The sequence below is a fragment of the Amborella trichopoda genome, chromosome 9 (assembly GCF_054954075.1).
Source record: "Amborella trichopoda isolate Santa Cruz 75 chromosome 9, AtrichopodaSantaCruz75HAP2 v2.0, whole genome shotgun sequence".
Taxonomy (NCBI): domain Eukaryota; kingdom Viridiplantae; phylum Streptophyta; class Magnoliopsida; order Amborellales; family Amborellaceae; genus Amborella; species Amborella trichopoda.
The window spans coordinates 17,664,005-17,690,857 of record NC_142344.1 but is presented as its reverse complement, the minus strand read 5'-3'; the positions used below and the strand labels follow the sequence as shown (position 1 = coordinate 17,690,857).

General features: G+C 35.2%; 1 protein-coding gene across 1 annotated transcript; it reads right to left on the bottom strand.

Moving 5' to 3' along the window:
- Nucleotides 1-24,169: 24,169 nt before the first annotated feature.
- On the bottom strand, nucleotides 24,170-25,518 carry LOC18424551 (Late embryogenesis abundant (LEA) hydroxyproline-rich glycoprotein family). The gene has a single exon (XM_006829137.4). The coding sequence runs from the start codon at nucleotides 25,046-25,048 to the stop codon at nucleotides 24,383-24,385; it is 666 nt and encodes a 221-aa protein (XP_006829200.1). The 5' UTR covers nucleotides 25,049-25,518; the 3' UTR covers nucleotides 24,170-24,382.
- Between the last annotated feature and the right edge of the window lie 1,335 nt (nucleotides 25,519-26,853).

Genomic DNA, 26,853 nt, shown 5'->3' with positions numbered 1-26,853 from the left:
CGTAGAGGCAGCTGGAAACAAACTCAGTCACGAACAATAGATGCTTGGATTGCTTAGGTCTCTTCTAGAATATTGGGAAAATATAAAGTCATTTATACTGCATAATGAAGTTGTAACAACTTTTTCCTAACTTTCTCATCACCTTGAGATAGAGGCTGAGTTTCGCTCATCTTCTAGAGCTGGAACCGCTCTAGTTGCCCAATTAAGCCGGCCTCGAGGCTATAAACCTCGAGGTAAGTTTAGGAATGTGACACCTCAAAAGAAGGAGCAACCTAAGCAAGAGGCTGAGGAAAAGAAAAATGCCAAGCATAAAAGTAGGATGCATACAAGGGACAAATCTGAAATAACTTGCTACAATTACAAGAAGAAGGGTCACTATGCACGTGAATGTCCTGAATTTAGAAAAGTACGAACGGATTTCCCTAGCTATGCAAATGTTTGCACTCAGGTGCTTGTTGCGCATTCACAATTTACTAGGTGGATTGTGGATTCAGGAGCGACAAGACGTATAGCAAGGGATTGAGAAGGGTTCGTTGAGCTCCAAACTTTGCTGGTTGGAAATCACAAGCTATTCATGGGGAATTGCGCATCAGAGGATGTGCTAGGGGTTAGAACTTACTAACTCCGATTATGAAGTGGTCGGACCTTTCTTCTCCATGACGTCCTCCATGCTCCTCGAATGAGAAAAAGTTTGCTTTCAGTTCTATGTCTAGTTAGAGACGGTTGCTTTATCGGTTTCACGCTTAATTATGCTACCTTTACATTTTCAGATGGCTTTCACTATAATGACTTGTTTATTTTGGATAATGATGATGTTAATTTTTCGATTCGTTCTACTTATATGATATCGTCATCCTTTTCTACCTCTTCTATTACACACAACTCTGTTTTGGTACCACGAAAAAACAATATGTATTACGTTCGCATTGAAAGTAATTGTGTATGAATGGGCTAAGTAATCTTCTTAGTTGGGCTCATGAGGGATTAGTTGAAAACTTAGTCCGATGTGGTCAAATCGGGTCTAGGGTAAGTGGAGCAGTTTTTTGTTTTGCAGGTATTGGAGAGGCGAGGTGTTCCATGCCACTTGGTTGGAAACTTGGTATAGTTCTCTCTAATAGAATGTTTTCTCCAGTAGGTCGCACACTGCATTTTCTCTTTGTATGAAAGAATACTCACGATGCGATAATAAACGACAACTCTTATTTGGGCATATAACCCCTCTCACATACGGGATAAGTGAGAGATGTAGACATGAGAGTGCATTCCTAGTGTAAGGGAACACCTAAGTGGACTACATTCCCTTCATGTTTGACTTAAGTCAAATATGAAGGGAGGCGGGGAGAGGTTGCACCTCTTCATGAGGGGGTTACCCTCCCATGAATGACATGCACCATGCACCATAAGAGTACCCATTCATGAGGAGGTTACTCCCTCATGAATGAGAGAGCCCTTTCTCTCATTATAAAAGGGAGAGGGGTGGAGGTCTCTACACACACCACAATACACATACGAGAGAGGTGTGAGAGCCCCTATTGTGAGAGAGTGAGTAAAATCCCTCTCCCATTCGAGTTCTAAAGAAAGAACCACTCTTGAGAGATAGAGTTGTATATGAGAGTCGAGCTAAGACTGCTCCTATCGCATTTTGTGAGAGTGTTTGTGAGCTTTCATTTTGCTCGAGATTTGCGGTGTGGAACAGATATCGATAGCTCTAGTAGTTATCAAAGGTGCGTACAAGAGTTGGTCAATCTTCTCCACAAACGTTCATCAAAATTGTTGTGCGAGTACTCATGTATGATACCCGGTTCCCGGTCGTTTTATTTTCCTTCAGCTTCGGTCGCCGGACCGTATTTTTTTCAACATTGGTATCAGAGCCATCATGGAACCAGGTCCCGATTGTGCTCGCATTATCGTTTTCGCCTTACTTGTGAAGGCTTGGCTATGGTTGGCCTATGATGTTTCAAAGTGCTCATGATGGTTATTTTAAGGCTATAGGCATGTGCACTATATAACCTTATGTACCGACCACATAGTCGTGTTGGCCTCATACATGGGCTATGCAAGTTGAGGCATCCTAGACCATGAGCATCATGGCTAACTAATCTTGATAAGCCTCATATGCTAGGCCATGCATGATGAGCCTTACTCATTTTTTGACATTTTAAAGCCATATAAAAATGCATTTTTTTTAATGGGAGTGCATCTAGGAAGGTGCACCGCATACAAATTGTGAGGTATTTAAGATGCTAGATCCAAGAAAGAAACTTAGTATTTTATTACAAGCAAGAGTTCAATGTGGCCACGTGAAATTTTCATATCAAGACTTTTAAGGGTCAATTTTTTTCAAGTAGCTAGAGAATTAAAAAGCGTAAAAATGATAATCTAAGTGTCATCATTTATCAAACAAACCATGCGACATCTGCATTAACTGGTGCAATTTTGTTGTTTTGACCTAGAATAGCTTTTAAAAATGTGATCGTGGATCTCACTACAGGTGAAAAGTTGAGTGGGAGCAATTTTCCTACGTGGCATAGGAAAATGCAATACCTTCTAAATGAGCAAGGTACACTCGAACACCTAACTACCATTAAGAAAAAACCTGAACAAGGTGCTGCTGAAGAACTTCTCCATGAGAATGAGGCAAAGGACAATCCTAACCGTAGCACTCGCTTTACTTTGCTAAGTGCTACAGTTGATGACCTCATTCGTGAATTCGAGGGATTCACCACGGCGAAGGCCATGTGAGATGCGCTTCAGCAGAAGTATGATGACACTTCCGTTGCTCGGTTACGAGCCTTATCTATGGCTTTTGAGACATACAAAATACCTCAAAATGTGTCGATGGCAGACTATGTCTGAAAAATGTGTCAAATGATACGTGACCTAGAGGCAGCTGGAAACAAACTCAGTCACGAGCAACAGATGCTCGGATTGCTTAGGTCTCTTCTAGAATCTTGGGAAAATATAAAGTCAATTATGCTACATAATGAAGTTGTAACAACTTTTTCCCATTTTTCTCATCACATAGAGATAGAGGCTGAGTTTTGCTCATCTTTTGGAGTTGGAACCGCTCTAGTTGTCCAATTAAGACGGCCTCGAGGTCGTAAACCTCGAGGTACGTTTAGGAATGAGACACCTCAAAGGAAGGATCAACCTAAGCAAGAGGCTGAGGAAAAGAAAAATGACAAGTATAGACGCAGGAAGCCCACAAGGGACAAATCTGAAATAACTTGCTAATATTGTGAGAAGAAGAGCCACTATGCATGTGAATGTCATGAACCTAGAAAGGTACAAACTAATTTTCTTAGCTTATGCAAATGTTTGCACTCAGGTGCTTGTTACTCATTCACAATTTACTGGGTGGATTATGGATTCAGGAGCGACAAGACATATAACAAGGGAACGATAAGGATTCGTTGTGCTTCTAACTTTGCCGGTTGGAAGTAATAAGATTTTTATGGGGAATTACACATCAGAGGATGTGCTAAGGGTTGGAACTTACCAACTCCGATTCTGAAGTGGTCGGACCCTTCTTCTCCATGACGTCCTCTATGCTCTCGGAATGAGAAAAATTTTGTTTTCAGTTTTATGTCTAGAGACGATTGTTTTATCAGTTTCATGCTTAATTATGCTACCTTTACGTTTCCAGATGGTTTTCATCTGTTATGGTCAAATTTTTAATGACTTGTTTATTTTGGATATTGATGATGTTAATTTTTCCATTCGTTATACCTATATGATATCATCATCCTTTTCTACCTCTTCTATTACACACAACTCTATTTTGGTATTACAAAAAAACAATACGTATTACATGTGCATTGAAAGTAATTATGCATGAATGGGCTAAGTAATCTTCTTAGTTGGGCTCATGAGGGATTAGTTGAGAACTTAGACTGGTGTGGTCAAATCAGGTCTAGGGTAAGTGGAGCATTTTTTTTTTTTGCAGGTATTGGAGAGATGAGTTGTTCCAAGCCAATTGGTTGGAAACTTAGTATAGTTATCTCTAACAGAATGTTCGCTCTAGTAGGTCGCACACCACACTTTCCCTTTGTATGAAAGAATACTCACGATGCAATAATGAATAACAACTCTTATTTGAGCATATATCCCCTTCCACATAGGGGACGAGTGAGAGATGTAGACATGAGGGTGCATCCCTAATGTGAGGGAACACCCAAGTGGATCACACTCCCTTCATGTTTGACTTACGTTACAACATGAAGGGAGGTGGGGAGAGGTTGCACCTCTTCATTAGGGGGTTACCTTCCCATAAATGACATGCACCATGCACTAGAAGGGTGCCTATTCATAAAGAGGTTATTCCTTCATGAATGAGAAGGTCATTTCTCTCATTATAAAAGGGAGAGGGGTGGAGGTCTCTACACACACCACAACACACACACGAGAGAGGTGTGAGAGCCCCTATTGTGAGAGAGAAAGTGTGAGAGAGAGTGAGTAAAATCCTTCTCCCATTCGAGTTCTAAAGAAAAAACCAACCCTTAGAGATAGAGTTGTGTATAAGAGTCGAGCTAGGACTGTTCTTATCGCATTTTGTGAGAGTGTTCGTGAGCTTCTACTTCGCTCAAGATTTGCGATGTGGAACAGATTTCAATAGCTCTAGTAGTTGTCGAACGTGTGTACATGAGTTGATCAATCCTCTCCACAAACGTTCATCAAAATTGTTGTGCGAGCACTCAAGTATGATACCCGATTCCCGGTTGTTTTATTTTGCTTCCGCTTTAGTTGCTGGACCGTATTTGTTCCAACACTTTTAATAACAAACACTAAAGGTTCGAACCCCCCACCAAAGCACCTATGGAATCAATCCCCTCAAAGCAAATTGCCCGAGAACCCCTCAAAGCAATCCTTGTCTTTTTCTATTATCTAGTTTTAAGTTTTTATCTCTTTCCTACCTAAAAATCTAACTTTCTATATTTCTTTTAATTGACACATCTTTTAAGCCAAAATACAACGCTTTAAAAAATCGATCGGTGATCCAAATCTTCCCTTTGGATTTCTAATGCAGTTCGACTGGCTCTCTAACAATAACTCAGAGAGCCAACTGAAACCAGTTGGAAGCAGCTAAAACTGGTTAGTTCAAGGATTAAACCAACAAAAAAAATTGGAGTCGGTTCGTACTGGTTCCCTAACACAACCGGTTCATTTTTGTTAGGAACCAGCACAAACCAACCAGAACTGGCTGGTTCATGGGGGACCGGTTGATATTTTATGAGATCTAGATTGGCCCAACTGATTCTCGATCTAGATCGGCCATTTCCAATCCTCAAATCACGAATCTTTGAAACCCAACAAAAAAATTATGATGGAAATTGGACTCATCTCTTCTTATATAACTCGTTCATTTATTTGAAATTAAATCATTTACGTTGAGGCCACCAAACCCAACTGATCTCTCTCCTTCATTCTCACGTGTTCTCTTTCTCTAAATATGAAAAGCTCTCCATTTTCTTCTCCTCCTCATTCTCCATAGAATTTCTAAATCCCCCTCTCGCTCTCTTTGAAACCCATCAAAAGCGGGTAGACCTGGTAGTGATTCTTGCTTTGAAACCCATCAAAAGCGGGTAGACCTGGTAGTGATTCTTGCTTTAACTGATGATGCAATAAGCAATCAATCTCTCTCTCTCCCTCTCTCTCTCTCTCTCTCTCTCTCTCTATTTATGATGATTTTGCATAATTTTTTCCATGCCTTCATTAATTTTTCCATTCTCCATTGATATACAGAATGTGAGGTCTCTTTCACTCAGTTTGCACTAATTGAGATTTTATCATTTTTAAGCTTAATTAGTGTTTGATTACCTTTTTTTTCTTTTCCCATAGTTTTTAGGGAAAATTTTGTACAAACCCCTAATTTCCCATCTTATTTCACAGTAGACCCTTCTTCTATTTTTCTTTCAAGTGTCATAAAAAACCCTCAAGTATTTCAACATACCCCCTCATCTCTTCTCTCCCACATTTATTCACTTTTGGCAACAAAAATTAGCCCCACCATATTGTTTTATTCCATCTCAATCCAAAAGCTTTTTGAATCCTATTTTGCACTTTTTGTAAACTCTCTCTCACTCTCGTATACACACACGTGCGCACACACAATTTAAACACATTCGAATTCTTCTTCTTCTTCTTTTTAGCAAAATCAATATAGAATTGAAAAAGTGTAAAATATGGTTAAAACAACTTTTGGATTGAGATGAAATAAAATAATTTGTTGGGTTTCTCTTTGCGCGCATTGACATGATGGAACACGGTCTCCCTCATGTGTGACATGATGCTCTATGGTCTTACATCTTATAGACATATGTAGAAGATTTTAGTACTACAACAAAATAGTATAGGAGAGAGAGAAATGGCACCTATAGAACAACCTATCTAGGTTAGTTGGGGTAGTTGATGTTCTGATGGCACAGTGTGCCCTAGAATGAACGTAGAACATTTAGAGAGGGAGAGTGAGTTGAGGGGGAACCAGTGTTTAAAAAGTCGGCTGATTTTTTAAAATTCGGCCGACTAACTCGGAGTCGGTCATTAGCTGATCCTGACTTTACCCAATTCCATAAAGTTATGTATTGGGTAATTTTCATACAATGCACTAATCGATGAGTTGTTGCCAAGCTCTTTGTACCAGCAACATGCCAATCTTTCTATCTTTCCTTCTTTGTATAGTAAGTCTCTTTCCTCCTATTTCTCTCTCTTGGGTTGGGGTGAGGAGCCCCATCTCTCTCTCGGTTGGGGCAGGGGCTTGGCCCAATCTTATCCTCTCTCCCTCCCTCTCTCTCTTTTTCTCTCTCGCTATATATATATATATATATATATATATATATATATATATATATATATATATATATATATATATATATATATATATATATATATATATATATATATATATATATATATATATATATGTGTGTGTGTGTGTGTGTGTGTGTGTGTGTGTGTGTGTGCACGCGTGAAATGTTGAGGTTAGCCCACTAGCTCACTGCTTCATATGAGTCCATTGGCCCAGATTAAATTTGAGCCGATTTGACTGTCATGTTCTCATTTCGTATTTGAATTTTAATTATTTTTTTACAAATCCAAATCAATTAAAATTTTATATAACCGTTGGGCTCATATATTGTTGTGAGCTAGTGAGCTAACCTCAACATTTCCATATATATATATATATATGAAAAAATCTTTCCAACATCTATAGGCAAAAATGAATAGTGATTTTGCCTACCTTCATCACCGTCTAATTTCATCTTACAGTCACGATTATTTGGTAGTGTTTTATTTTTCATATTTTTTTAACAAATTAGAATGACCTGGAATTTAAACAGTATGTACATCTTATTGAAGCGAATTTAATAAAATAAAATAAAAATATCTGTAAAAATTAAATTAACCAAAATACCCCTAAAACTTTTTAGGGGTATTTTAGTCATTATTTTTAGGGTAAAATATTTGTTATTATAATTTTCGAAGATTCGCCTTTTTTTTATGAATATACACTCAAAATTTCAGGTCATTCTGATTTGTATAAAAAAAATCAAAAATGAAACACTACCGGGCAATCGTGACCGCGCGATGAACTTTGGAATGTGATGGGGGTAAACAAAATCACTGTTCATTTTTTCCTATAGACTGTACGTAGTGTTTTCATATATATATATATATATATATATATATATATATATATATATATATATATATATATATATATATATATATATATATATATATATATATATATATATGGGCAGGCTCAATCTCTCTCTCTCGCTTTTGGGGTATCTCACTTCTTTCTCTCTCCTCTCTCTATTAGGCCATGGCCAACCTCTTTCTTCTCTCTCACCGTTGGATATGGGACCTGCCTCAACCTCTTTCTTACTCACTCACTCTATATTGGGCCTTGCCCCAACTTCTCTCCCTCTCTCTTTCTCCCTCTGTTGGGGCAGGGACTTGCCCTAACCTCTCAAACTCTGTTGTGTTGTTGGGGCAGAGACATGCTGTTGTGTGAGGAAGCTCTAAACCCGATAGGTTGATTTTTGGCAAATGAAATACGAGAAAAATAGAACAAATAATAAACAAGAAAAATAAAGTAGAAAATAAATAATTGAAAAGACAACCAGAATGTACGTGGTTCATCATAGATATGACTACATCCATAGGTGAAGACGATCGATGTTTTTCATTAAATCAAAGGAAAAAAAATTACAAGGCATTTACTTGAGCGAACCAGATGTACAAAGCTAAATATATCACCAAGTCTTCTTCTCTCTACAATTTTTTCTTTCTAGAAAAGAACCCAAGAGTTTTCTCTAATTTTCTGGCTCTTTCTCTCTCTACAAAATAACCCCATAAAGAGACAAAAGCAACCCAAAAGTACCCATTTATCACTCTTTACTCTTTCCTTTAGTTTCTCCACCTCAAACCATGTATCCGTCAAACTCTACCATTCTAATACAAGCTTTAGCCCCATACACACCTTGTGCTCTGATACCAATTATTATGCGCATAAACTCTAGACCCGATGGGCTGATTTTTGGCAATAAAGTATGAGAAAAATAGAGCAAACAACAATCAAGAAAAATAAAGCAGCAAATAAATAACAAAAAAAAAAGAACCCCAAAATTTACGTGGTTCGTCATATGTGACTATATCGATGGACGAAAAAAATCAATGTTTTTTTCACCAAATCAAAGAAAAACAATTACAAGGCACTTATTGAGAGAATCAGAGACAAAAGCTCAATCTCACCTAAGCTTTCTTCTCTCTAGAATTTTTTGGTAATATCCAAAATCACCCACATAAAAAAATCTCATATTACGTGTTATTAAGATTAATATTGATAAGTTTCTTAAAAGAAGTAAAAATCCAAAAAGATTAGAACTCTTGAATATATCTATTGGTTTTTGAGATATATGTAACATCTATAGGAAGTTTTTTGTTTAGTATTGATTTTTAACCTTATATAATGGGAAGAACGAAAAAAAAAACCTTATATATAAATGGGTTGTAAGATGAAAGAATATGTGTGCCCTAATTGAATCACCATATAGAAAGGTGCTTCCTCTAGAGAGAGAGGCAAGGGACCTCCTATGCATGAGAGGCAAAGCATCCTTTCAAAGAGAAGAAACACTACGATGTGCCTCTTGTAGACTCATGTAGATTGAGAGGCTGGTTTTATGTAGAGATTCAGTTTCTTATTGCTCTTGTGTCTCTATCTGGTGTTGTCCGTAATGGTTGCTAGAAATAAAGAGAAAGAATAACAACATGTGGTGTCGGTCAAGAGACTAGCTTAAAAATGTTTGCCCGACTGGGTTTTGGTGAGGGTTAGAGAGATAACTCTATGTCCCAAAACCTTTGATCTAACTTTCATTGGTATAGTAGATTTCAGTTTACCGTGCCCATGGATGTATCCCTTTTGAGGTGAACCATGTAAATCTTTGTGTTCTCTTTTCTTTTTTCTTTTTTTTCTTTTTTTTGGCTTTATTTGCTTGTTGCCTATTCTACTTTTCTTGTACTTTATTAGCTAAAAATAACTCATCGCTTTTAGAGCTTCCACGCACAACACGTGGTATCAGAGCCTGGTTTGGGGTTGTCTATATGACAGTAAAGGTTTTGAGTACAAAGTTCGAGGTGAAGAAATTTGATGGCAAAGACTATTTTCAGTAAGTGATGAAATTTATTTGGCAAAAGATGATGGATTTATAAAGCTATCAAATGAATGTTGTCATGGTGAACACGTGATTTTGATATCAAGGTGGAGATTGTTAGATTTGGTGATATCCAACACCTGCCCCAATCTCTCTCTCTCTCTCTCTCTCTCTTTGTGGCTGCGAGCTCCAACCTCTCTCTCTTTGTTGGGGCAGGGGCTTGCCCCAACCTCGCTCTATCTCTCTCTATTGGCTAGCCCCAATCTGTCTCTCCCCCCTCCCACTCTCTCTCTCTCGTTGGGGCTGCGTGCTCCAACCTCTCTCTCTCTGTTGGGGTAGGGGCTTACTTCAACCTCGTTCTATCTCTCTATCTATTGGCTAGCCGCAACCTCTCTCTCCCTCCCTCTCCCTCTCTCTCTCTCATATCTAAAATTATCTTTTTAGTAAAAAAAAGTTTATTGTAAATTAGCTTCAAGTGTTTAAATCTTTTTTTCTGAAACCCAATTATGTCTATAATATATATTTTTTTGTTTTATTTATTTTAAATATTTTTTTATCATTTTTTGTGAATTTTTACCCCCATTTCATTTTGCATTATAAATTCAACACTAGTTGGCTGACTAAGTCGGAGTTGGTCCGACTAATCGGATCGAGCCATGACCAACTAGTCTGCCCGACTCGTTCTTTTGAACACTGGGAGAAACACACAGTTGGCAGCATCCAAGTTTTTCTTAGGGTTTATTGAGGTAACCCTCCTCTTATTCGTATCTTTTCTTCATTCTTTTCTATTCCTTTTCCAAGTATAACAAGTAAATTTGCGAATAGAATGATTTAATTTAAAAAGTTGATATTCTTTCCTACCATTTCTTATATTTCCTTCTATTTTCACTTTTATTTTTGTGCCAGTCCCTGCCTTGATTTACTTTCATTGGTTTTTTGGTTTTCTTGACCTTGATCAGTCAAGTTGAAGGGCATCTTAGCATAACTAGGCAAAAGAGTCTTTCTACTAAAAATGCAATTGTTTTGTTATATCACAAATGTTTGAAGAATTTCACACACAAAAATATATCTCTAGTATTATTGGGGTTTTCTCGTGTTGTTCTTTATACACAATGTATATAATTTCATGCTTAGTATGCCCCTAAACATTAAACTGTTTTATGAGGTTTAATAATATGTTATTTATTACTATATAGGTTACAACTTCTGTGTAGTTCCATTTTTTGTACTGAGCACCTACCTTGTGGATGCCTTTGACTCACATCTTGTGAACCTTTTAGTAATTACTTCTATATAAATCATAAAGTCAACTTCCGAAAAACATATATATGAAAAAAGGAGTTATATTAGAGTACTTATATATATGAGTATTTTATTAATGTGTTCAACATTTTTGGACACTCGATACCATTATCGCATCATATAGTAACTTTTTTGTCTATGGTATTTTAGGTAATTATTCAAAGGCAAAGTAGATATTCATGATAGAAATGAGAGCATTTGTTAATTATAATGGAGAAGAACATCATGTACATGGGGTGTAATATCATTCACGAAGCATTAAATGTCACTAGTTACTTGTATAAATATCTTTTCTACCCCTCCAAAAAAAGATGATGGGAAATAGTGAAAATGGCCCGTTCAAAAACCCTAGGTGTTAGAAAACAAGGGAGGAAGTAGTTCGAAAGTTGTACTATCAAACCGCAAAGTCATTCCAGAATTTGGATCGAAAACTCCAACCTTTAACCACATTAAAAAAAAAAAAAACAAACCCTAAAAAAATTTAAAGTGCGAGCAGTTTGAGATTTTTAACATCGAACTGACCCCAAAATATTTTTTTTTTTTAAAAATTGTGGTTTGGTTGGAGTGCTAACAATGAACATACCCCAAAACATTTAGAAAAAGGGGAAAAAAAATATCCGGTAATCTGATATTATAAACATCATACTGCTCCAACAACAAAATATCGAACCACTTACAAAGTTCGAAACTGGACTTATGAAGAGCCGTCCAATAAGGGCCAACGAACACTTTAAGCAATTAAGTGCCCTTCGGAACCAAAAGGGCAGTTCAAATGTACAAACATCATTCCTCTCAAGGGGTTCGACATATCTTCCTTGATAGTGAGGACAATTTCAAAAATATAAAATTTCAAAAAAAAAAAAAACCTCACAATAAATTTCAAAAACTTAGAAGCCTGCCTTTATTTTAAAAAAATAAAATTGATATTTACGTAAATTTCTCTAACATATAAAAAGTTGGATTTACATTAAGAGATTTAAATCATTTAGCATAAATATCCATGTCAATTGTTTACAAAGCCCTAGCACTTCAAAAAAGCTACCGAAAGTGTGCCGATCTCAAAACAATTTTCATAATGCACCCCGTTCTTTTTTATAGTTTTGAAAACTGCACCACTTTTTTTTGCTCCCTTTTTTTTATCTTCTTTCTTTCTTTCGAGTCAAAAGTGGGAAAAAAAAAACAAAAAACAAAAAACAAGAGAGAAGTTCTTTCTTTTGGCAAACCGAACCCTCTTTAACCATCCCCACTTTTAAGAAAAAGGGTGGGCGATGCTACTCTCCACTTGTATTTGAGAAAGCTTGAAATAGGGTTTCTGGGTCCTCATTCCACGTACAAAGGATGGTCGGCTTCTAAAGTCTCTCTTTCTACCAGGCTTCCATTCAATTTTTTATAAAAATAAAATGTTCTCATCTAGGCCATATTAAAGGTTTGGGCCCTCCCCCAGTAATGGATATGTGAAAAATGGTTAGTTTGATAAATGGTATCTTTGTATACAATCCTTTGTTACTATCTATTTATAAAGGAAAATATAGAATGAGATTATTTACCCTTGGTACAAGGTGGTCACATTTATCTTGGCTATTAGATGTGAAATTGGGTGGTGTGCAATTGGGTGGCTACAATTATTTCAATGACCAAGCTCAACCTTCGACAAAAAAAAAATTTAACTTTGTGACACATCCAAACTGTCAAATTTCACATCGGATAGTTATAAGTAATTGTGACCATCTTGTATTAAAGGTAAATGGTCTCATGCATATATTCCCTTATTAAAATTTAAAACCATATTTATTGAAAGTAGTAAGAAATGCTAAAGGATTTTATAATCCTATAGCAATGTACTTTTCATTTACTCAAAAAAAGAGAAAAACGTGAAGTCTATGGAACGTGTGCAACTTGAGTAATCATAGGCGCACCTCCAAAATCATGTCGGAAAATACAAATTGGTGACGAAAAGTTTACGATGACTTGAAGATCTTTTCCTAACCCTAATTATAAAATTTAGAGTTCCAAACATGGTGACAATCGAGTAGATTTATAAACATTTGAAAATCTTGAAAATTGATGGTTCAAAGAGCATGTCAGAAGATGAACTATTCTTAGGACTTGAAATTCTTATATATATATATATATATATATATATATATATATATATATATATATATATATATATATATATATATATATATATATATATATATATATATATGTAGGGAAAAATTTATGTAGAGCTGAGGTTCTAAAAAAATCAAATTTGAGCCTGCCTAAAATATTACACTAGAAGAGGTTGTTTTGATGCCCAAATATACTCAAATTGATCATCTCGACATCAAGATGCACAGACATGAGAAAAAAATGGATTTCAAGTTTTGAAAATAGTGTATTTTGTAAGGCATTTTTAGACCGTCAATTTTTTAGATTTTCAAGTTTTCATAGATCTATCGATCTACATTATTTATAAATAAAGATGAACATATATTTTAAGGCTATCACAAATATTTTCAGTATTGAAACCGTATTTTTTGACACCATTTGAAGGTAGGCTCTGATTTGATTGTTTAGAACCTAGGCTCTATTCAAACCGCACCCATATATATATATATATATATATATATATATATATATATATATATATATATATATATATATATATATATATATATATATATATATATATATATATATATATATATATATATAAATAAAAATAAAGATCGGGATGATCAATTGGAGGGATGATCAATTGGAGAGCTTTCTAGCATAAAAACAATTTTTATTATGGTATGGAGAAATTTTATGCAAAAATCATGGAAAGACTACCCACACCCCGTGGATTTTATTATTATTTTTTTTTAGAAATCCCCACATGTCCGACATTTTCAACACTAGACAGGTGGAAAATCACACAAGGTTTTATTTTTCTCTTACTCAGGACTTATCCGATATTAGGAAAAATAAATAGCCCTGCTATTTAGTGTTTCTAATGACAAACATCACAACTTCCTAAGTTGTATGGCATTAGAAATACCAGACTTATTATAAAAAAATATGATTATTTAAATTATTATTATTACTATTATAACAAAATGTAATTAGTGTAGTAGAATATTTTTCTATTTTGAAAAATTCAATAGATATAAATATTTAATTATTAGAATATTTCTTCTAATATAAGAATATTAGACTAAGAATTTCTATTCTATCATTTTAGATATTTAATTTAAATTTTAATTGGATTTTTAATTTTTATACTATTTCATTTCTATTTTTCTAATTTTAGAAATTTGATCAAACAAAAAGCTAGAAATAGTAAAATATAAATAAAAAATAAAAGATACACGAAAATCTATTGAAAAATAAAGTACCTTCAAATAATACATAAACTCTATTATAATAATTAGATAAGAAATATTAATTAAATAAATAAACACTAATATAATAATTGAATAATAATAATTTAAATAATAAAAATTACTTATAATAAAGTCTAGTTCTTCTAATGTTGGACAACTAGGAAGTCGAGCATTCCGATATTAGAAACACCGAATAGCATCCCTAACTAATAGAAATTGCTGAAAACTTGCACGATTCCCCGCCTCTCCGGTGTCTGAAATGTTGGACAGGTGGCCAATTATGGGAAAAAAAATCAAAAGAAAAAAGGAAGAAGAAAAGGACAGCAGAGTGTAGGTTGTCTCTGTGTAATTTTTGTAAAACAATTTCTTATACCGTAATAAAGTTGTTGAAAAGGTATTCGTTGTAATTTTTGTTTTTTTTTTTTTTGCATATATATTGTTTAAGATCATAGTCAGCAAGTCTCCTATTAAAACATGACATTTTCAAAAAATCTCTATTTTTTTAAAATCTACTAAGAACTTATATAAATATGTATTTTATCTTTTTAAAATTTTGTTTTTAAAATGTTCTTCCCTATAACTTTATGTCTTTATTGATTTGATTTTTTTGAATTTTGGTTTAGAAATAAGCACATTAAAAGCGGGACGACATAAAAAATCTTGATTTAACAAAAATATCCATAAAATAAAAGTTAACAATATGTTCCCTTAAAAGAACTGCAATATATTCCCTAAAAACCAATCCATCAAAACAACCATATGTCTCAAACTAATAGTTAGAGTTGAAAGAGGCATAACCCAATGAAAAATCTTTGTTTTGGCGAAGCACAAAGCATAATTGTAAAGAGCAAGAGAGATATTCAATAACAACTAAAAATTTAGGCAGCTATAAATTCAGGGTGAGCTTTGAATATTGGGATTTTTTTAAACATTTCGTTACTTTCTTTATATATATAAAACTTTGATTAATTTATGGTTTTCATTTTTTTTCATTTATATATACAGCATAGCATTTTGGTTGGATTGCTGCTTTATGTTTTTGAGTTTTTATATTTTAGTTAACTGCAATTATATAATGAGGGTCACTTTTTTTGCTTTTTGTTTTCCCTCGAATATTATCGTACTTTGTAACCATTCTTGTTGTTTGCTAATCTAGTTCTTGTGCTTAACGTTATTGTTACTGCTATTGTTTTATTGTATGCTCCCCATATCATATATTTTGTATCATGACAACAAAGTAAACATTGTTGTTGTACTTATTGAAAGTTATAGACGAAAATTGCCAACTCTAATGATACTAAGTAAAGATATAAAATTATTGTTCATTGGTTTTACACGATGGCTACAACTCATAATCTTATATCTTGAAATATTCATTTTTTCCACTCCATTTTTTAACCAAATCCGTAATATTCATGATTCTTTAACTTCCCTAATTTTTGGCAATCTATATTTATTATCTGGTTTTTTGTTTCTGACTTTTGGGTGTAAAACCGATCTATTGTTGATAGTTTGGATTGCCCGACTTGCTAACTATTAGCATTCCCTGACTTGCTAACTATAGTTGAGGTTGAGACATAGATTATCAATATGTTAGTTTTGATGCATCAACGCAACAACTTTTCGATGATTTTAGCCGCAGTTTTGCAGCCGCATGGTAACCTTTGTCGATTTAAAAACCTGCAATTCCATGAATTTTGTACCACAAGGGTAATTATTGTAAAGTCCTTACTTTTTCCCTAATAACTTTACATGATTAATATGGGGAATTGTTTACAAAGAAACCATTTATCTTTTGTATATGGAGGTCATCATCATTTTTTTCCCTTTAATTTCAAAATGTGTAGTTGTAAGAGTGTCATTGACTAAACACAAAGTTCAAAAAAAAAAAAAAAAAAAGGATGGACTTTGTGACTCACTCTAATCCATCCAATTTGATATGTAAATAGTGAGAATAATTGTGAGACAAAAGATAAATGGTATCTTCGTAGACAATTCTTTAAAGTTGAGTCAGATAGCATCTTTTTTAATGGAAACAAGGTTTCTATGAGTCCCCGGATGTGGCCCCTTAATAATGCATTGTTTTAATAGATTTTGTCCCTAAATTTTATGGAATATATAATCCCTAACATGGAGATCAATGTATTTTTTTTTTTGACAGATTTTAACCCTATTTTTTAACAAATATGTAATCCTTAACACGAAGCTCATTAATGTGTAAAATGAATTTTTAAAACTAAAAATATAGTTTTTGAAGGGAATATCTAAACCTTTAATTTTTACTTTTTTCAACGGACAGGCATCATTTACTTTCATCTTTAGAGAATGATTTATGTATAGTGGGATGCAAATGTAGAAATGTGTCGCCCCAAATAACTCTCTCTTTTCTTGTTTTTAATGGATGGGGTTTCTATAAGGCCTAGGCTTTATGAAAACAAAATAAACCTTCACCTCAAATCCTGATTCGGAAAGCACTTTCAACAATGAAAATTTCCATGGTGGTTTTAAAATCAATTTCCAATACCGACAACGAAATAAAAAACTCAAAAAGTGGTACAGATCTTGCATATCTATGAATACTTATTTTGAGGGGAAAATAGACAATCTAGATACATTGTTACAATATACACCATTTTTAGATATTGAAATCTTTTTTTTAAAAAAAAAAACCATAATGTTCAATCCAAGATAATTGATGTAAAGGTTTTCTAATACTGGAAATACAATTTTTAATGAGTTATGAGATAGAGTTGCAGCCCTATCAAACTATTTTACTTTTTTTAATGGACTCGGTTTATATGAGTCCCCCAACTCATACTATTTTCAGGCGGACTCCCTATAACACCCATTATTTGTGTCGATATTAGATCCAAATTTGTAGTGATTCATGATTTGTACTATGATAATCATGAATATAAAAACTAAAATAAAATAAAATAAAATTTTAAAATATTTTATTAGAATGCTTTTCTATCCATTTGTTGGGTATTTGTGGCCATTAAAGGCCATATGAGAGCATGTAACCACATTTATTATAATAGAACAATGAACTCTAATGGGAATATGGTCCAGAGGGACCGAGAGATTATAATCCAGAGGGATCGAGATAAGCAAATATCATTTGCCGATACTCAAATTAACCTTAACATGCTAGGTCTGTCCAGTTAGAAAACCCTTTATTACCTGGGCATAGAGCACAACTGAGGAGAGTAAGTATGGTTATCCCTTGATGAGATTAAAGTTGCCCAGGGTAGTGAACCAATGGACTGTGTGACCCTTGTATGTGATGGTAGGCTTGTAGAGACGATGACCAAAACCTCATTATTAAACCATCACACGACATATACATATGATAGTCATATTGAGAAAGAGAGTCACCATTGTGGATGATAATTGTACATGTACCAGAGATGACCCCTATGCACCATGGAGTTGTAGTTGGTTAGGTCTGTGTAACGTTAGACTTGTCTTAGGGCAGAACATGTAAATCATATACTGGGATTGTGTCCCCTCACCTATTGGCTGCTTTGGTTGTCCAATCATAAACCCATGCCATGGTCAGTGGATCATAGAAACTGTTGGGTTAGTTTGAGAAAGTGGGTATGCATTATAGTCCATAGTAGACGATGAAGTGTTTAAGCAAATTTATAATTCCTTTACCTAGTTGAATCTGATCCCATCAAAATTATTTAGAATTAATTATTTTGATATTAAATAATTTTTAGATTGATAGTTTGAATTTTTAGAAGTATCTGAATATTTTATTTTCTCAAAATGATTTATAAATAGAGAAAAATCTAATTTTTGGTATTTTAAATATTCAAAGGGAAAAATAAAATATTTATTCTTTTCTAAAAAATATTTTATAATTTTTATAATTTATATAATTGGTGGCGACCCACCATGAGCTATGAACCCACCATAATATATAGCTGGAGATTGGGTGGAGCCGACTTATGGGCAACGTAAAGTGGCATGCCCCACTTATGGGAGCCACTTTCCTATTTCATGATGAGGCCCATAAGGCGCTCAATCAAGATGAAATAATTTGGAAATTTTTTTAAATTAAAAGGATATGATTTCAATTAAAAGCATGATACTTATACGAAGGATAGAAAAGTATGATATATTTTTCATATTTTTATTATTTGATGGGAATAGGTTCAGAAAGCTACAGGATATAATTCTAACACCTTCTTTTAAATCATGATGGTTGATCTAAAGACTGTATGACTCAAATCTCTCATCCCACAGGTCTCCTATGACCAATAGTTTGGATTTAATCTCCATAAAGATGGCTAACCCTAAGAAATCCTAACCTAAGAGAAAATCTATAAATAGGGGCTCAAATCTATGCAGTTTCTCTACACCTTCTCATCTCTCTCTCCCGTCTCTCTTGATCTCTCTAGCCCATCTCTCTCCCTTACATAATGTTTGGAAAAGAGAAAAAGTGGGGCACGCTCCATCTATAATAGGAAGAAGAAGGGGGCGTATCGCCCACACTAAGGCATTGATGCTCTTTACATGTTGTGCCATCATTCCATTGCTCTCAGATTTGATTAAAGGTTGTAGTTTATGGTTTCCCATACTTCAAAGATATGAGCATGTGCACCATTGGAGGATGCACGGAGTAGGGTGTGCAACGTTCAATTGAGGTAGTTTTCTGGCAATCGTCTTTATGATTTGCAGTCTTATGTTTTGTTGTTCCCATGAATATTATGTGTTTCATGATCTCAATATCAAGTTTATGCAATTTTGTTTGTGCAATAAGGTACTGTTAAAGTGATAGTAAGTGAAAATTATTAGATATCTTCATATTTTTATTGTTTCTCATTATATTTTTAGACATCTATTATTCATCTGGGTGGTGAAAAACAAAACTCGGGTTATATAGTCCAACTTTTACCATTGGATAGGAATCTTTAGTTGTAGATGTTCATCTTAAAGATAGACACTTGTGATTGTGCGGGCTAGTGAGTCTTCGTACTCGCACAACGCTTTTACTTTTTTACTTGATCATATATTTCAACCATCCGTACAAAATAAATTACTAGAAAGCTTCAGTTAGGGTGGACCCAAAGGGTGTAGTTATTGGCCTAAGATCTCGTAACGGGAAAGGAAAGCTCGTCTTACATCTCCAAATCAATGAAATGGAGGATTTACAAGTATTCACCGTCAAGTTGAACAATCATAAATTTAATGTGAAAGTTATTGGGCAACCCCCAAATCCATGAAGAAAGTATTTTGTCTCTTATCATCAAACATAAGCTCTTTCTATGAGTTGATGTCTTGAAAAATATCTTATGTCTAGGGCAATCCTAAGAAAATCTATAATTCCATGGTCTAGTCTCCAACTTCCTCTTTAGTAGAGGTGGCAACGGGTCGGATCGGGTCGGGTCCTGTCGAATAGCATTTGGGTCCAAAATTTGGACTCATATTCGGATCTATTGGGTCGTGGGTCTGGTCCGATCCATTGCCACCTATGACTATGAGTTTTTTTTTTTTTTTTGCCCTATTTTTTTTTTACCATCATTTACTCAATGGTTATGAGCTTTTTTTTCATTTTGCCATTAATGCTGTAAATATTGTCAACATTGTGACAATAGGTACACCTGGCATGCGCCTAAAGAAACACAATTGCCATTATGTACCCTATGACTATACACACGGGTAGGGTTCGGGTCCAGCCGTTGCGTCCTGTATTTGGATCCATACCAAGACTTGAGGTCGGGACTACCCATCGGGTCCCAAGTCTTGTTGGGTCCATTGCCACCCCTAACCTATCGTGTGCCTAAAGAAACGCGATTGTCATCATGTATCCTATGACTACCCATACGGGTCGGGTCCGGGTCCAGTCGTCGGGCTTTCATCCGTTTTTAAAAAGCCCATGATCTACATCGTTTTAGAAGCCCGTGATCTAGATTGGGAATCGCTTGTCGGGACTGGGCATGTAGTTGAAGTCCCTTGCCTTTGTATCTATTTCATTTTATTCTCTATTGTTTCGCATGATCTGGATTGAGAATTACCTCTCGGGATTAGAGCCGTGGGCAGGCAATCTGAGTCCCCTCGCCTTAAATCTACTTGATTTTATTTCTCTATTACTTCTTTCTGTAGCATTTTCACCGATTCGACTGATCCCAATTGATAAAATGGGAGGTGATAAAAAACCAAATTTTGGTTTGGATATTAAAACTCTGTTTTCATCAAAAAGAAATGTTACTTTACATGGGTCGAATTAGTTTAGTGAATAACAAAAATGGGAGATATAACCACGTTAGAAATTTTAAGAACATTTTAATGAAGAAAAAGTTTGTATAAGGTGTCAACTCTATATTTACAAATGAGGCCACCTCAAAAATCTACTTGAAAAAGAAAAGATGTTGCGAGGTTGGAAAACCATCTTGCCATTTCGACTTCGAGATGTATAGATATGAAAAATAAATAAATTTTAAGTCATAATAACAATGTATTTTGTAACACATTATCTTGACCATCCATTTTCTAGAATTTCTAATGTTTATAGATCCCCTCAATCTGCAACATTTTTGGAACTTATAATTTCATAATTAGGGATGAAAATAGATTTTCATATTATTGTATGGGTTTCTGGCACTGGTAATATACACTTAGAGGTGCTCTTTACTTTGATTATTGTTTAAATAAAGTTGTACCACTGTATAATGCAGTTTTTTGGAACAAGAAATTTTCTGACGGTGTGATAATTTAATTTTCCCCTCATTATGAAAATTGAAGCTCTAAAAAATGTCTAGATTTGGCAGCTCTATAAAAAAAAAGTAGAAATTTGTATAATGTATTTTTGGAACTTAAAATCCATATTTTATCCACAATTGTCTAAGGTTGAGACTGAAAGTTGGACTATGTGAATAAGCATATTGGATACTAATTAAAAATTTTCTTATTTTTCTTACTCTTACACCGGCAAGACCACTTATAATGTCCAATTACAAACAAATAACTCTTGAAACAAAGAAATAAAATAAAATAAACACGATTATCATTTGCTACCACTATTGAATACAATTCCTTAAATCAAAACTTTAACCCATTGCTTCATGGGAAGAGAAGATCAAATTACAAATAAAGATTTAAAGAAGTACAATTACCGGAGATTATTTCAACCAGGTTTAGTACACCTCATACCGAGTCTATGGTACTCGAGATCTATGATTGGTCTCTTGATTCTTCCACATATAGCAAAACATCGTCAATGACATATGGATCTCGATCTAAAACCAACTACCTAATGCCTAAATACCTTAATTTGCTCAAGCCCATTTGGCTTGAACTTAGAGCCATCGATCTCAATCTAGAACCAACTTCTTAAGGCCTCAATGCATTAGTCTTGCTCAAGCGTATTTGGCTTGATCTTTTGAGAGATGCGAGATAGATCAAATGATATTTGGAGAGGTGAGAGATAGATCAAAGAAGAGTGGGAGAGATCTACGAGCAAGAGGATCCCCCCCTTTGCTACTCAGAATTCAAAACCACCACAAGATAACCTTAACTTGGGTGTGCCACCTAGAAACGAGAGAGAAATAAATGACTTGGGCATGCCCCTTGGCTTGAGAGACCTAGAAACAAGAGAGAAATAGATGATTTGGGCATGCCCCCTTGGCTTGAGAGAGAGATTTTGGTTGGTGCGTGCCTTCCTTATGGGGAGGGCCACCTATAGAGAGAAAAACCCTTAAAGAGATGAGAGAATAAGTGTTTAGAGATAAATCCTTAGAGAGATGAGAGAAAACTTTTATGAGTTGGGAGAGCCTCTTTATATAGATTTTTTATACCTTGGGGTTGACTCAATTCGTAGGGTCAAATATTAACCGTCGATCTAAAAAGACTTGTGGGGCGAGAGATTTGAATCATCATCTCTTTGATCCACCATCAAGATTTAAAGAGATGCTAGAGCCATATCCTCTATTTCTTAGATCTATTCCCATCAAATCTTATATCTTACTTTTTATTTTAGTATATCCAATATTTATTTCTTGGATCAACCAATATGCAAAGATTTACTAAATATTTAATATTATCGTGCAAGTTGGCTATACCCAAAAGATAAGCCAACAAACAAGGAGATAACTATCACCTGTTTTAAATTGGGCCCCATATATATATATATATATATATATATATATATATATATATATATATATATATATATATATATATATATAGGGTCTCATATAATTTTAAAAAATATTTTCTTTCGTATTTAGAATCTTGAAAACCACATTTTCTAATAATTTTGTTTTTGGAGGTGCAACACCATAACACCTAAGCCTTATATAAAATTTATAAGTAGAGAGAGAGAGAAAAAAAAAAAACCAGAAACAAGAAGAGAGAGAGAGCAAAACATCAGACAAAAAAAGAAAAAAAACAGAGAGAGAGAGCATATAAAACCGAACTACAAGAAGCATATTTTATTGAGAAACTTACAACCCCCTCCAGAATCGTAGAGAACTTTGCTCAACCAAATTTCTTTTAGTAATTTTTACCTAAAATTTAACTTTCCTAACAAATATAGCTAAGTAAAAAAAATGGTACAATGAAGACCAAATTACCTTTTGGCAAGTATGTGGTCCAGTACAAAATGTGGGCTGTTTGGCACTTTGCTTCTGGAAAGCATGCAGTCCGACACAAAATAGGGATAGTCTAGCACTTTGGGCATGCAGTCCGGCATAAAATGGGGACAATCCGACACTTTCGGCTTCTGAAAAACATGGAGTCCAACACTTTAGGCAAGCGGTTCGACACAAAATGGGGGTGGTCCGACATTGTGGGCATTTTCATCATTTTTTGGACTTGAGGGTATTTGCTAAAAAAATTTAATTTAATGTAAAAGTTGTTTAAAAAAAAAAACTTGATTGGGGTAGATTGTTCTCATTTTGGGAGATTTTTGTAATTTTCCCTCTTTTCTTAGGGTTCACGATTAACTTATTTTAAATCTACGGATGTGGAAGGGTTGGGGCAAGTCCCCACTGATTCACCCATTCAAAAAAAAAAAAAAACTTTTCAGTGTTAGAGAAGCCTTTTACTTCTGTAGTACGGAATCCGATAAGTGTAGGTGTTTAATTATTGAGGCATCTCTAATAGTCAAAAAAGAGCGTCTTCCTCCTCATTTGTTTCTAACTGCTTTTGTGGGCTTCACCAAGAAACAATTAACCAAAACTTCAATCATACACTACTATATGCCTATTCCATTCTTTCCGTTATCACATTTCATAAGTATAATCCATCATTCTCAAAATGAGCACAAAGCAAAGGCATATTCATAATGTGAACTTCACGTTTTGCGGAGTATATGCCTCGAATCACATAATAAACCACTTGCGATAAACAATATTTCGTGGTTTTAACCCTGCCACAGTGAAAGAGATGAAAAGGGTATTCTGATTTTCTACGAATAGTAATTCACTGCATTTTTTTTGGAATTCACTGCACTTTTATATTGACAAAGAGAGGGGTCATGGTTATATTTATTAAATTTTCGTCAAACACAATCATTTCTTAAAGATTTCGAAAATCTTTTAGAAAGGCAAAGAAGAATAAGGAATTCATCCTGGTTACCACCGATGCAGAGAGAGAGAGAGAGAGGTGTTCAATTATGTCTTTGAAAATGATTTGATACAGGGAAGAAGAACCGAGTTGGGTTTCATGGGGGGCCGAAACCCAGAAGAATTCAGCATAAAGCGAAGCGAATTTGACAATACTACCAGCGCAATGTATTAATCGTTGACAATTGTAGAGGGGGAAATGCAAGAGAAACATGGAAAATGCTGAAACCTGGTGACTGGGAGAGAGAGAAATCACGAAATCAAACCACAAACCAGAACCACAGAAAACAAAAACAACTCTTTCATCAATCCTCTTTAAACCCCAGGCCTCTACACTCTTCTCCTCTTTACATGTTCCCAGAACCCAAAAGAAGCAATAACAAAAACAAACCTGCATCCAATCCTTCGAAGCCTGGAGCCGGCTGCCAAGTTTGAATGGGCCGACTCCGAGTTAGACCAGGCAATTCCGTTAGAAACAGTAACTTTTTAGCAGTGGCTACATCTCAACACTGCAGCCGGGGGCCCCTAGGACAGGGACCTGACCGGCTACATCCCTCCTCACCCCCATCAAGACCTCGCACTTCACATAAATCCCATACCACGCACTCTTCCAAAACCCGCCTCTGTACCTCATCCTACCTTGAAAAACCAGCCTCATCGCCACCGCGCCATACGCCTCATCCCCCTCGAGGCCGCTCACCACCTCGCCCGAAACTGGGACCCCGTTCCCCTCCAGAACCGGTGCAAAAGCCACGCTGCTCTTCCTCTCCTGATGCAAAGGAGGCAACCCCACAGGTGCCGTTATGGCCTGGTTTCTGTAGACCACCAGAGCGGCGAGCCGGTCGTATTCAATGGCCACGCGACGGTTCGGGTTGCGCGTCAAGACAGTGAACTGCAGGCTGGTTGAGATGGTGTAGGGAGAGGTGAGGTTGAGGGAGTAGATGGCCGCGCCTTGGACGTAGAAGCGCGGCCTGTAAGGGCGATAGACGAGCCACAAGACGAGCGCGATGCTGCCTACAAGGAGGATGAGGGCAGTCAGGACCCCGCAAAGCAGCTTGTGGGGCCGGGCCGGTGCGTAGGCCATACGGGCTCCTGCAGGTGCAGGGGAGGGCGACGGTGGGGGCTTGGGTCCGGAGGGGAGCTTCTCTCCGCCTTGGCTCATGTTCTCCCTCTCCTAAGCCTGGTTTTTTTTAGTGTAGAGAGAAGAAAGAGGTTGGGGGTTTATAAGGCTAAGGGAAAGGTGGTGGGTTGGGGAAAAGTGGCGGAGGAAAGGTGCAGAGAGAGGGAATACGTGCGACGTCTGGAGGCAAAGGCTGGGAGAGTGGCTTTAGATGAATGGGTGGGTTCTTGTCTTTTCTCTTTTCTTTCTCTCTCTCTCTCTTTTTTATTTTTATTTTTATTTTTTATTTTTATTTTTTCTTTTAGCCTTCTTTTTTCTTTTTGTCCTGGGGTGAAAGAGTGAAGTAACTTTTGCTACTTTCCTTTCGGCAAGAGAAAGGATCAATGATTAACAGTGTCTGACCGGGAGCATAATATTCTCTCTTGGGAGCACACCAATCGCTTGGTCCACAGGTGAAAAGATGTTTAAGAATGTCTCCGGATTTCAAAATTCAAGATCCACTGCAGAATTACTATATCATCTATGATATACAAATGATTTGTTTAGAAAAAGTTCATATAGATCAACAATTTCACTAGAAGAGGTTGTTTTTTATGCTCAAATATCCTCAAATTGATCATCTCGACGTCAAGATGCATAGACATGAGGACAAAAATGGATTTCAAGTTATGGAAACAGTGCATCGCATTTTTGGACCGTCAAATTTCAAGTTTTTCAAATTTTCATAGATCTGCTCGATCTACACTATATTTGAAGCTTTAAATTTTATAGTTAACGATGAAAATATATTTTAAGGCTATCGCAAAGATTTCTAGTATTGAAAGCACATTTCTCGACACTCTTCGGAAGTGTGCTTTACTTTGATTGTTTAGAGCCTTGGCTCTATACAAACCGCACGCTTTGTTTAATCAATTACATACAGTGCGCTTTTGATTAACTTTTAAACTTTTAAAATTAAAATATAATTTTTTAGTATTTTTAGTATTAAAATATAATATTTTAGTATTTTTGTTAGATAATGTCTATTTTTAGGATGGACGTTTGTAAGTCAGCAGGTTCTTGCGCCCGCTCACTCATGAAATAATTTTTCTTTACTTATTTATGTTAGTTGCTAGATTGAAGAGGTTGCATCTTCAAAATTTTATAAGTATCATATTTGAAACTAACACTATTTATTTTGAAATAATAATTACTATGTGAAAATAAAAGTACCATTTATTTTTGGAATTTTATTAGAAAATAGAAAAAGGAATTCAAATATGCTTGGGATATTGTACAAGATAATTTACATTCCCTATGTTTACTTTGGATGTGGGAGTTCTAAAAAATAAAATTTCGTAATGAAAGTAAAAGAAAACGAAAATATGCATTCGTTATTTTTCAAGAAATTAATACGCACACACATAACAAGAAAAGACAATTTCCATGAGTCCATGTAGAAATAAGTGACCTCTTAAAATCTATTTTTGAGATGGATTTTTTGACATAATTTTTAACATCTAATCTCTAACATCGAGATCATGAATATGAAAAAATAAATTTAAATTTTGAAAATTAAAAATAATAATTCCATTAAAAAAACAATTGGATCGTTAGTTTCGATTATATTTAGATAGACCACCTATTTGCATCCATCTTTATATTTAATACCGTAAATGTAGAAATGCAGTCCCAGACGCATTAAACAATTTTCCAACAAGAAGCATACTAATACAATCAAGCCGAGGCTCTACAATCAAGCCGAGGCTCTACACAATCAAAGTAGATCGCACCTTCAAATAGTGTTGAGAAATATGGTTTCAATATTCCAAATCTATTTGATAGCCTTAAAATATATTTTCATCTCG